Source organism: Branchiostoma lanceolatum, chromosome 5 (assembly GCF_035083965.1).
Source record: "Branchiostoma lanceolatum isolate klBraLanc5 chromosome 5, klBraLanc5.hap2, whole genome shotgun sequence".
Taxonomy (NCBI): Eukaryota; Metazoa; Chordata; class Leptocardii; order Amphioxiformes; family Branchiostomatidae; genus Branchiostoma; species Branchiostoma lanceolatum.
Genome location: NC_089726.1, coordinates 15,314,838 through 15,327,469, shown reverse-complemented (window position 1 = coordinate 15,327,469; position 12,632 = coordinate 15,314,838). Strand labels below are relative to the sequence as shown.

Below are 12,632 nucleotides of genomic sequence, written 5' to 3'. Positions count from 1 at the left end.
GTACCAAAATTGTTTTAATTCAGAATTGTATTGTTATTTCCTAAGTTCTGGAGTCAACCTATAAATGAAATGGGAACAACAAAGCTGTTAGCGCGTGTATGTGTGGTTCTAGTAGCTCCATGTTCTTTACTGTGGTAACTGTTGTGTAAAGGTATTGAGATCTGTGGAAATTTCTGCATCATTTGGATCAGATTTGCAATGGATTTTTTTTTGCCTTCATCATTGAGAGTTAAACCAGAGGTCCCTGTACTGTGAGTGCAATAATACATATCTGTCTACTTAGTTGATGTGTAGGTTTGCAAATAGCTTTATCAGGTTGTTAGCTCATAGGATAATACTGTTCTTGTGATGCCATCTGGAGGAAATTTACTTTGCCGATGTTTCAGAGTTACTGACACTTCTGTTGCATTACATTTCGTTTTTTTTTTAAATTCCTTCTGAAAAAAAGTTATTCTCATTATCTTCCCCAGGACAATCTTTATTTCCATTTTCACCCCATCCTTTCTGCTTGCTTGTGTATTGACAAATTGGTTGTACTGTATTTTTGTGTTCAAATGTCGAACTCAATTGTGACATTTTGATTTGATTGTGATAGAAGAAAGAGCTGTCTTCAATTCCTAGTTTAAATGTTTGCGCTTTCTCAATACTTTTAGTTTTACAAGCTGTTTTTATGTAAACTGAAGAGGTTGCATTCTTCCAAGGAAATACTTCATATCAGTGTTCTAACGTTTGTTGAACAAGGTTATATTGACTTCCAGTTCGTTCCCTTGACAATTGAGATTGTACAGAAAGCTTAGCAGTAGTGCTTATTTATGGTAAACAGTGTTCGTATGGATGTATGTTTATGTAAACAAATAACACAAATGAATTTGAGGCTACTTACTTAACACTGTCTTTATATGTTTGTGTACTTGGTTTTTGTAGGTTGCATCGAATATATGGTCACTTCTTGTTACCTTGCTTCCAGTTTTGAGATTTAGGCGAATCAAATGCAGTTGATTAGCTTTTTAAGTTAAACGAGGAGGAACGATTGATATTTTGATTATAAGTTAGTTTGTATGCATAGCACTAGTAGCAAGCTTTGGCTCTTATTGTATTCACAAGTCACTGAGTAATAAATTAGGATGGAAATGTGAGCAAACAGGTCTCCTTTGCTTTCTTGAAGGTTGAACGTATTTGAGCCTATAGTGTTTCTAAGGCTTCACCAACTTGATTTTATGCTTGATTTTGAAAAAACATTAGCATTGACTTTTGCATCCAACATTGAAATGAAGTAAAGGAGGTGCGAGACTTTATTTTGTCTGAATGACCTTTTTTTTCAGAAATAACTGGTTTCGTGAAAAAAAGTATGGACGAATAAGACCCAAAGTTAATCCGCCTGCACAATCCGTTGTCTCAAAATGAGTACATAGCTATAGATGACTAGATTGATTAATTATGTTGAGCCCAACATACTGTTGGGCGCAACATAATGTGTTCGTATGGTTTCTTTCTCCTGTCAAATCTTTCTGTCGACGCAGCTCGGTCGTCCCTGGACCAACTGAGCTGAAATTTTGGTGTACAGGTAGAGTGCGTAAATACCCTGGAACCCTTTTTTTCATTTTTTCGATATTGACCTTGAAAGTGATTTTATTGAGGTTTTTCTGACCAAAAACGTACATGTATTAAGATAGGAAGCTTGATTACGATCCTGTGGCCTATAGTGTCCGATCTGCCAGCTGGTATTGTCGTGTAATCTGCCCATGTGCTTTAGAAAATAAGACGTATATATCTATAAAACGGTTGTGTTTCCGCCGATTGAAATGGACTACAAGATAAACATGGTACCGCCAAAATCACTCTACTCTATTGAGCTTCATTGTATAGCGGGGTATCAGGACAACTCGGCCCCTGGGACTACTCGGCCCCTAGCCATTCGGGAAAACTCGACCCCTAAGAAACATGTTTAACTGCCAAACATTTCGTCTAAAAAAAATTAGGAAATTGTGAAACTTTGAAGGTCATGATCACTTCACCGTAACGTCGAAAATATCAAACAACATGTACTCTAATATGGCGTCGCCGCGCCCGCAAGTGCTTTAGACGGTCTTTTAATGTTTCATCATCATCATATCGGGCAGCTTGCCCGGACGAGGGTTACTCTTTCCCTCCAGGCAGCACGGTCCGCCATTAGTTGGTCTAGATGTTTCAGACTTACGGAAATACGAAAACGCTTATGTGGACTGAGTTTTGTTTCTTAGAATTCTTATTCCACTTATCAGTCTGTCAGATCGGTAGAATAAGCTAGTTCGGGGTTGCTACTACGCATGTGCAGTGTCAAAGGTGAAGGCCCCGGCTTGTAAAGAGTAGAGTAGAGTAGAGTAGATCCATTCGGCCAGGTAGGAAGATCGTGTTCCAATTTATGCCGCTCATCCCTTTATAATTACTGGATCGTGATTCCGGGCTTGTGAGGGCAGTCTAGTGCTTTGTAGTTGTAGATCATTGGGTGGTGGTAAACAAATATACTCGCCTCGACATTGTCTCGATTTCCATAACAACGCCCCGACGGGTTTCGCTCACGTCTCAGGGGCCTTCACCTTTGACACTGCACATGCGTAGTAGCAACCCCGAACTAGCTTATTGTCATTCTTCGAGCCCCAAATACACTTATCATGCACTGAGTAATAGGTGCCGAGTTGTCCTGAGCTTGGTGCCGAGTTGTCCTGAATGGCTAGGGGCCGAATTGTCCCAGGGGCCAAATTGTCTCGGAATTGTATAGCGGACTACCCTGTACAGCGGACTTCCCCTGGCATTGTTGTGACAATCACTCGTGATCTTTATTCATTTCAGATACAGATGCAGATACAAATACATATACATATGCATTACAGATACAAAATACAGATATATTCGAGTAAGATGACCGTGTCAGTTCCTACACCTGAGTGAGGAGGGTGGACACGGTAGTCTTCGCGCGGATTAGTTTAGGGTGGATGACAGGTTGCGAATCTGAAACCCAAACACTTTGGGCATCCGTCTTCTCCAGCGGCACCAATTCGAGGGAGACGTGCTGGTTCTGGTTGGGATGCTTGCAGCGAGCTGCCGGATGACTCTTACTCTCGAGGTCCGCCTTGATAACGCCAGCCCGCCTGGCGCTGCGCGCTCTCGTCCGCCAGTTGAAGTCAACTGCCGTTGGAGACCCCTGGCATACTATTCACTCTATTTGGAATACACATCTTCTTTCAAGTTGCCCCTTCTACGTTCAAGAAAGAAAGGCGCTGTTTGAAGAGGTCACCAAATTTCATCATAATTTCTCCATGTTAACAGACAAAAGGAAAACTACTCTCCTCTTAACATCACAAAACCCACATATTTTAGAAAAAATGGGATCGTTCGTCTCCCATTGTGTCGGAAAAAGAAGTCAAACCCAAATAAGATAGAATTAAGTGTTAGTATTTGGACTAGAAAAGTTACTTGCTTTATTGTTACATATATATTGTCTGTCCGTTCTTTCATGTTACATGTACATGTACTTGCAATTAGCCTACGGGCAAGAACTTGCAATAAACTTAAACTTATTAAACTTATAATTTTGTATATTGTTTTGTGTTGCAATTATTTGTTAGCACGGATTGAATTTATTTTTCTGATTATCCTACAGGCGTTTTCGATAGGGTGGACTATCTTGTGCTACAGTCATCCTTGAAGGATTTAAGAAATAGAAGAAGACATGCAATGAAGAGCAAAAATAAGAAGTCTTGTGCAGACACTCTGCAGCGCTTAAGAGAGCAACTCTACACTCCACCAGTACACTCCTGCAATAACTGCTGGTTCTACTTCCGGCTGCTAGGTGGCGCTGCAGCAAGATAAGTCCCAAATGTGACTAAGCATGTATCCCCCCTCATCATGGTTTATGACAGGACACGATTTTGAAGTATATAATTATACTAAAACTGTAATACACTGATTTGCCTATCATACATAACCCACAATTCTTTGTATACTGTGCCTTATGGAGAGATGTTATCCATTACCTTTTTGTCAACAACTTTCTTTTTCTGTTTTTCAGGCTCCATTCCAACACGAGTCCCTGCTAATCGACAGGAAGGATCACAAACTCACCAAGGCAGAGAAGAGAGCAGCTAAGAAGAGCTACGAGCAAGAGAAGCGCATGAGCGTCAGTAACTACTCCCGACCATCCTACTCCGCCTTCTACCCCCAGCAACAGTCAGCGGGGACACCTGGCAGCTCAGGAGGAACTGCATCCATATCCAGCCTTATATCTTTTGCTAGGGCACAAACAGGGTAAGAACTCTGGCAAACTTTGTGGCACTATTTCAAAAATACACCATCTCTCCGTTATTGAATTATTGAATGAATCTGCCTATGGAATTTGAAATACATTCAGTGTACAAATGTAGAGCTTTTTACAAAATGTATGTTATTTTCCTATCCCAGAATGCCTCCGATGATACACCGTCCCGTGGCGAACGTGCGTCCCATCCAGTCCACGCCCATCCCGATGCAGCCGCGTACGTCTGGCAGCAACGATGTCCAGGTCTTCCAGCGAGGGGGACACAACATCATGGTCAACCACGTCAAGACCACCATGGGTGAGAACATCACTGCTGACTTTACTTATAACTTATCAGGGTTATAACTTATAAAGCCACATCCGAATCCATAAGAGAACGCCAGAGGCGCACAGATAGTTTCCGGAGACTGGACTGCAAAAAAAAGAAGAAATCTAAGAACTAGTATATAGGCATTGTGTGGCAGAATGAAGAGCCTCCTGGGTTCTCAAGAAGCCTTCAGTTTGCAACCACTGCTTCTCCTATTGGGTCAGATAGTCCTCAAGATCTCTAGAGCCGGCCCTTTAGACCTCTTTTAAATAGGCATCATGTGTAGTGATGATTTCTGTGTTTGGTCCAGAATAAAGAGCTCCAGGTTAGGAGATGTTCCTTAGCAGCCTTCAGAAACCTTTCTTCCCCTATTTGGTCAGTTAGTCCTCAAAACTGATTTTGTAGTCCAAGTCCAAAAAATTTTCAGACATACATTTATGTTGAAGATACACATACATGTAGCTAACATGTAAAATTTGCATGAATGTCAAACATGCAAGAGATGTTGAGACGTTTGTTTAATGAAGTAGCCCTGTATGTTCTCCAGACATCCCCATCCCTGGCAGTGCCAGTTCCAGCTCCTCTGTACAGAAGATCCCTGCCGGCAGCCAGATCACCGTGATCCGCACGCACCGCGGCATGTACATACGCACCAACGACGGCAAGATCTTCGCCGTGCGAGCAGGAGCACCAGGTATGAACCAGGTTCTCCGAGGGTCTCTGAGTTCCGCTCCGAGTAACCACGGCAACCAAGGTAAGGCCAAATCAAAGGAAAAAGACTTGTTTCTCAGTCTGGTACATTTGCATCAACCACAGACAAAAAGATGTGGCTCATTTCTATTCCTTTCTCACATCTGCATCAGATTTCACTGCTGCATTTCTTCCTTAAACTGTTCACGTTTTCATTCCCTTCTACTAACACTGTCAACATCCACCAAAAAACATCCGTACGAGAAACAGGAAAATACTTTTCTTTGGCCTCAACTTGACATTGTATTACATGTACATGATGAATGTGTGACACTATATTTTGTCACTAATTAAGCTAATTGTATTGAATGTACATGTTGGTAGGTTATAAAGATTGAATATCCACACGTCTATTTCCGTACACAAAAGTGAAGCGCTTACCAACAAACTTTTGATCTGTCCTTTGATCCTTCTCAAGTTGACATGACTTGAAGCTTACATGTATGTTATGTGTTAGGTTGTTGTTGACATCGTGTCAAACCTTAATTTTTTTCCTCATTTTACTGTGAACTAATTCTTGCCGTTGCTGCTAGATTTACGTTGATATAACATCATAGAAATGTTATAATTTGTGCACATACATGTAGTGAGCTGGGTAACTTTTTCTTCCCATCTCTGCAGGTATCCCTGTTCAGGGCAGCGGGCCATCCCTGTCCGCCTCAGCGGTGAACGAGGCCCTTGACTCTGCTACAGCCTCCTCGGCGCCCCCTGGTCAGTCTCTCCCCCGGTCAGTGGCAACGTCAGCACCAATGGTCAGTGCCCTGCTGTCCGGCACTCCCTCCCAGGGGCTGCTCGGCCGTTCATCACCGATGGTATCAACGACAACAAGCACGGTAACGTCCGCCAATAACGTGGCGAGTTCGTCAGAAGCAGCAGCTATGAGGCAAGGGCACGGGGGCGCGTCTACTGCAGAGGTCCCTCCGTTCCTCACCACATCAAGTAAGGAGCCATTTGGAAATGGTAGACAGGACGGGAACAGTAGCGAAGCTGACAAGAGCACGACACAGAGACCGGAGTCGACAGGAGGGCTGAGTTCTGGGAGCTCGCTGTCCCGTCCTGCGAGTCAGAACCTGGAGAGAACGTCGCCCATCTCCCAGGCGGCCGACAGTAGCGTACCGGCCGTTACCTCGTCCGGCGTTCTGCCCTCCATCCCACCTCTAGTCTCCCAGCAGAACACCACGCAGAGTGGGGGGATTCCCAACTTCTCCTTCCCCGCCCCCAGTCAGAGTCAGGCTCTGAACATGAACATTCCAGGCATGGGGAACATATCCCCCTCCCCCTTACAGAACCTCATGACCTTCGTCCCCAGCTACCTCAACCCAGGCTCGGCCCAGCCCCAGCCTGGCATGATCCCCGGCATGTACAACTACCCCGGCATGATGCCACCCTTCGGCCTGGTGGCAGCACCCCTGCCCTTCCTTCCATCCGCCCCACCCCCCAACATGCAGGGAGCACTCGGTAATGCTGTTCCACTCAGTGGATACCCTCCCCAGCCTGGTATGGCTATTCCAACTAGCACCACCACCACCTCTCAGGAGGCAGCTAAAAGTACCGATGAGATGAGATCGTCACCGTTCAACTTTGATGACATTGTCCAGCTTGACTGAGTCAGAAGCTGAAAGACTGAAACACTTAACTAGCACCATATTCCTAACATCTTCTGTGGTATCTGCAAGTCTATATCAATTAACAGGGGCTGTTGTAGAATACTTACCAGCATCATGTAAAAATTCTGTGGTGATTTTGAGGAAAATTTATGAAAGAATGTCATTTGAATTGGCTCTGTTAATGACAACATATCTGTTGTGTTATGTCTTTCCAGCTAAATGTTGTAGCTTAGTGTACATGATATAAACAAAGCATTAACCCTTTTCCTACTGTAACCAAAACAAATTTAGATACACAGATGGGCTGCAGTAGGAAGAGGGTTAATGTCAACAACCTTACTCATCTGATGAACTGTCCAGTTAACCCTCATCTCACCAATGGCAACATTGGATTTCTCACAATGGACATTTGGAGGTGTACATATTGGAAACAAGACAACATCATGTCCTGTGTTTTACTGTTAATTTCTACTTTCTACAAATTCTGTTCAGTGAGTGTTTGAATTCTGAAAGATGAATTTGCCTGAAGCTTTGACAAACATATACTGGTATAAAACATGGACCCAGAATGTATTTTGAAGGTAAAAATGAGAACTTGAACTTAACTAACATTTAGTGTAGCAAACATGGTATCTGTAAAGGTAGGGAAAAGATACTAATTATCATGTAAATATGTGTGGTGTAGTTATATGTTTGGGAATAACTCTATACTCAATCTGATATTCAGTGGATTGTGGGGTTGGCAGACACATGAAGATATGAATTTTAAGATGTTATTCTTGGTTATGAAACATCACATCATGATCAGCATTTGCTAAAGGGATCCAAGAATGCCCAGGGGACAGGGTTTTCACTCTGAACTGTTATGTCACAAATTTGCATTCAACTACGGGATAGGAAACATGAAATCAGATTTAGTAAAGGACAAAGCTACAAACCTATCCAGATTTTAGCCTCTCGTAACCTGCCTCGAGATGTGACTTGCTACTTTGGGCATGTTAGAAAGAAGGTAGTGGGGCCCTCTATCATTTCAGAACAAAACTGCAGGAAGTTTTATGGGCCCAAAGTCAAAGTGAATGGCTTCCTTTGCAGCCATGGTTAGTGAAGTTGTATTCAGTTAAAGACACTAAGTTCCTTGTCATGCCATGTACCAAAATTGTTTTAATTCAGAATTGTATTGTTATATCCTAAATTCTGGAGTCAACCTATAAATGAAATGGGAACAACAAAGCTGTTAGCGCATGTATGTGTGGTTCTAGTAGCTCCATGTTCTTAACTGTGGTAACTGATGTGTAAAGGTATTGAGATCTGTGGAAATTTCTGCATCATTTGGATCAGATTTGCAATGGATTTTTTTTTGCCTTCATCATTGAGAGTTAAACCAGAGGTCCCTGTACTGTGAGTGCAATAATACATATCTGTCGACTTAGTTGATGTGTAGGTTTGCAAATAGCTTTATCAGGTTGTTAGCTCATAGGATAATACTGTTCTTGTGATGCCATCCAGAGAAAATTTACCTTGCCGATGTTTCAGAGTTACTGACACCTCTGTTGCATTACATTTGTTTGTTTTTTTAGATTCCTTGTGAAAAATTATTCTCGTTATCTTCACCAGGAAAAATTTTTATTTCCATTTTCACCATCCCTGCCCTTGCTTGTGTATTGACAAATTGGTTGTAATGTATTTTTGTGTTCAAATGTCGAACTCAATTGTGACATGTTGATTTGATCGTGATAGAAGAGAGAGCTGTCTTCAATTCTTAGTTTAAATGTTGGCGCTTTCTCAATACTTTTAGTTTTACAAGCTGTTTTTATGTAAACTGAAGAGGTTGCATTCTTCCAATGTAATACTTCATATCAGTGTTCTAATGTTTGTTGAACAAGGCTATATTGACTTCCAGTTCGTTCGCTTGACAATTGAGATTGTACAGAAAGCTTAGCAGTAGTGCTTATTTATGGTAAACAGTGTTCGTATGGATTTATGTTTATGTAAACAAATAACACAAATGAATTTGAGGCTACTTACTTAACACTATCTTTATATGTTTGTGTACTTGGTTTTTGTAGGTTGCATCGAATATATGGTAACTTCTTGTTACCTTACTTCCAGTTTTGAGATTTAGGCGAATCAAATGCAGTTGATTAGCTTTTTAAGTTAAACGAGGAGGAACGATTGATATTTTGATTATAAGTAGTTTGTATGCATAGCGCTAGTAGCAAGCTTTGGCTCTTATTGTATTTACAAGTCACTGAGTAATAAATTAAGATGGAAATGTGAGAAAACAGGTCTCCTTTGCTTTTTTTAAGGTTGAGCGTAGTACGTGAATCATTATTGTTTGAGACAATATTAATAAGGCCGTAGGAAAATATGATGTCGCAGAATGTCAGCAAAATGTGTCAGTAGGGACCCCTTGCGATCCCAGGTATTTTGGGCCCTGTTGATGTGGGTTTACATGCAATGATAATTTCAGCCGTTTGATAACGCTCTCTTGGCGAAGCCATCAGTTTGTTCCATATAGACTCATCCAAACAAGAAATATGTCCGAGTTAAGTTTTTATGACTAAGATTTTATGTGTAATCAATGCGTCATTGAGATGAAAAGGAAGGCACGGGGAAGGAATTTTCTGATGAATAAAGATTCTTTCTTCCTTCATATTAACCAAAGAGAGAGTTTCTGGGTGAAAATGCCAGGACTTATTGCAATACCTAACAGTGTTGATAGGGGACGCTGTGTGACCGTCTGTTGTCACATTCAAACTCTTGTATGCTGTGTGACCGTGCTGCCAATATATATACACACAGAAACACGTGCAGATGCACACAAACACATGGCAGAGAAATTGAATTAGGTAGTAATGTAGTAGACAAAACACGAAAGAAAGACCAACATATGTCATGTACATTAATATTGCAACTTCTTTACATATCTAGAACGCTATTCTCCCTCGCACGTCCCGGTTCTCGCCGTTGTATATGGCCTGTATGTTGGGTTTGTATGCGCATGCCATCTTTTGATCTGTAAGCGACACCGTTGAGCCCGCCGATGACTTGCTTGCTATGAAGCGCGTTTCGTCTGTATCCGCTTGTCGGAATAATCCCTATAGAGTCTTCTTGCACGATAAGTCGGTGCGAAAGACCAAGTTCAACGGTAATGTTGCTGCGGTGGTGATGGTTTGTTTAGGAGGTTGATCCCGTCGGTGGCGCGTATAGAAACACTATTTCCAAGACGTCCGCCGTAGCACAATGCTGCGCCATGTCATTTTTGAAAGACATGACGTTTGACCACCCTGTGCAGGGGATGTAAAATATGAGGTTAATTGGAGCCCCTATCTAACTGGACTCGAGGCAAGTTGGCGCGCGACCTCCCTGTGACCGAGCGCTCAACGAATTCCATCGATAAAAAACGAATTATGTTACGCTTTGTGTGTTTTGTTGTCTTTTAGGCATACTTTTACGTTTTGCACTTTACTTTACATTATAAAGTCAAGGGTAACACAGATCCAATTAAGGACAAAGGGAGGTTACCAACGTGGGGCTGGGGGTCCAGTGAGATTGGGCTTGACATCTTGCGAAAAAATAAAATGAAATAAGTGTGTGCTGATATCATATGAATTGATTTTTCTAAGGAGTAGCAAGACACACAACGTACCAAGTCCAGTGCTGTGCTAGAAAAAAATAGACCAATTACAAACCATTCCTATTGATTGTATTACTGTCCTGGCATGGTGGTTGGATCATACCTGCATGGTTAAGGGGGGAAGGAAAAACAGATAAATCTTCTACAATATATAAAAAACCTAGACAGTTTCTTGAACCCACAGACTGTACAAATCACTGGTACTTTGATTGTTCTGGTACTCAACTATAGCCGCCTCAGTGGACACTAAGAATACACAAGAATGAAAATACAGTTGGCAAAGAGTACGTTAGATACGTTAGGCAATGACAAAAACAATAGAAAGAAGTTAATGAATGAATCGCTGGTGCAATGTCATGTAAAACAATATGACTTACCTTTGCTGTGAATACTTCTCCACCAGAAAAGACAGCTACCAACAATGTTAAGACAATATCAAATTAATTTGCGCTAAAGGTTGCTACGCTTCTGAGTTGAGTGATCTTTCTCGAACCTGTACTTAACCCGTGGACTGCTACGCGCGTTCATAATCTAAGCAGGGCGCGCTTTGTCGTGGAGATGTGAAAAGTGAACAGAACTGGAAGGATGACAAAATCAGAAAGAGGTTTGACAAATAAACTGAATGAAGTAACAGTAGTTAAACAGGAAAGATATATGGTTGAGGAACATGCGTGACGTTGACATGGTTTATGAGTGTGCAAACTCATAAGCTTGACATTACAACTGTTTTTATTGACACAATAAAAGTAGAGCGACTTTCGTAATTCTTCTACAACTATACATGCAAATAGCAAACAACATACCACGTGTTGTTGTGGAAGCTGTGTTGACCTCCATTGTTGCATCTGCTGTCGTTGTTTGGATAGTCGTTGTCAGAGCGGGTTTTGTTACTGATACAGACGTCGTTGCAACAGTTGTTGGATCCGGAGGTGCCAATGTTGTCGTCTCTGCATGTTCTGCCGAAGTCGTCATTGGTGATGGTTTTGGTGGTGATTCTGACCAATCAAGAAGCTTTGTCGTTGTCACGATAGTCGGTGTCGCCGCTGTCGTCAAACCAGTTGTAGTCTGGATGAGAAATGTTGTTGTAACGTCGTTTGTTTTGGATGGTGTAGATGGAGCGAGAGTTGGTGGTGTTGTTACAGATGGTGTTGTAACTGCAGGCTGTGGCGTTGACTTGCCAGGTGTTGATAGGTCAGATGTAGTTTGTGACGGCGTTGACACGTTCGCTGTTGTGATAGCCTGGGATGTGGGAGGGACTGTCGATAAGCCAGTTGTTGTACCAGGCGTTGTGGTTGCAGGTTGGGTCGGTCCTAAAGGCTCTGTAGCAGCATGGTGAAAAAACGCGTTATATCTGTTTGACAGATAACATTGATTTAGACGAGACTTAAGATAGCCTGCTTGTATCGAACTACAATATTTGAGCCCCCCCCCCCCTGTCACTGGACCCGCGGCACGCTGGCGGCGTCGCTGCGGCCGATCGAATTGGCAAAGCACTCAACGAATTTCATCGACAAAAAAGGAATCTTTTTAAGGTGGGGTACAGGCATGCGGCAGCACTTCTGGGGTGTCTTGAAAATACTATATAGTGTTACTTGTGGCTCTTGATTTTTTCTCTCCAAGTACCTCTGTGTTTACAGCCAGGCCAGAGAATTCAGCTTTCCAAAGGGAGGGAGGGAATAGCCAAAATGGAGGCCCCTGATTGGTCAGGCTGTTCCAAAAGGTATCGGCACCCAGTCAGAACCTTGGAAACTGCAACTTTGCCCTTGAAGTTTGCGGTAAACTGATAACCTATGTAGGAAAATGATGCCAGATAATGAAAATAGACCTATACATCTAACAAATCAGATGGTTATTTTGTCTAAATATTTTTGTTGAAAATGTGCTGCCGCATGCCTGTACCCCACCTTAAGCTTTGTGTGTTTTGTTGTCTTTTTGGCCATACGTTTTGAACGATATTCCCATTATAAAGTCAAGGGTAACACAAATCCAGTTAAGGACGCAGCGAAGCCGCCAGCGTGCAGCGGGTCCATGGCCAGT

The 12,632-nt window shown here is 42.3% G+C and overlaps 1 protein-coding gene across 2 annotated transcripts; it reads left to right on the top strand.

The window, feature by feature from the left end:
• The first annotated feature begins 3,976 nt into the window (after nucleotides 1-3,976).
• On the top strand, nucleotides 3,977-9,240 carry LOC136435403 (helicase ARIP4-like). 2 transcript variants are annotated; one of them, XM_066428873.1, is made up of 4 exons: nucleotides 3,977-4,284; nucleotides 4,438-4,592; nucleotides 5,149-5,295; nucleotides 5,973-9,240. In XM_066428873.1, exons 1-4 carry the CDS (start codon nucleotides 3,992-3,994, stop codon nucleotides 6,956-6,958), a joined length of 1,581 nt encoding a protein of 526 aa, XP_066284970.1. In that variant the 5' UTR covers nucleotides 3,977-3,991; the 3' UTR covers nucleotides 6,959-9,240. The 2 variants fall into 2 exon arrangements, with proteins under 2 accessions (XP_066284970.1, XP_066284969.1); XM_066428872.1 differs by having other exon boundaries at nucleotides 5,149-5,355.
• The last annotated feature ends 3,392 nt before the right edge of the window (nucleotides 9,241-12,632 follow it).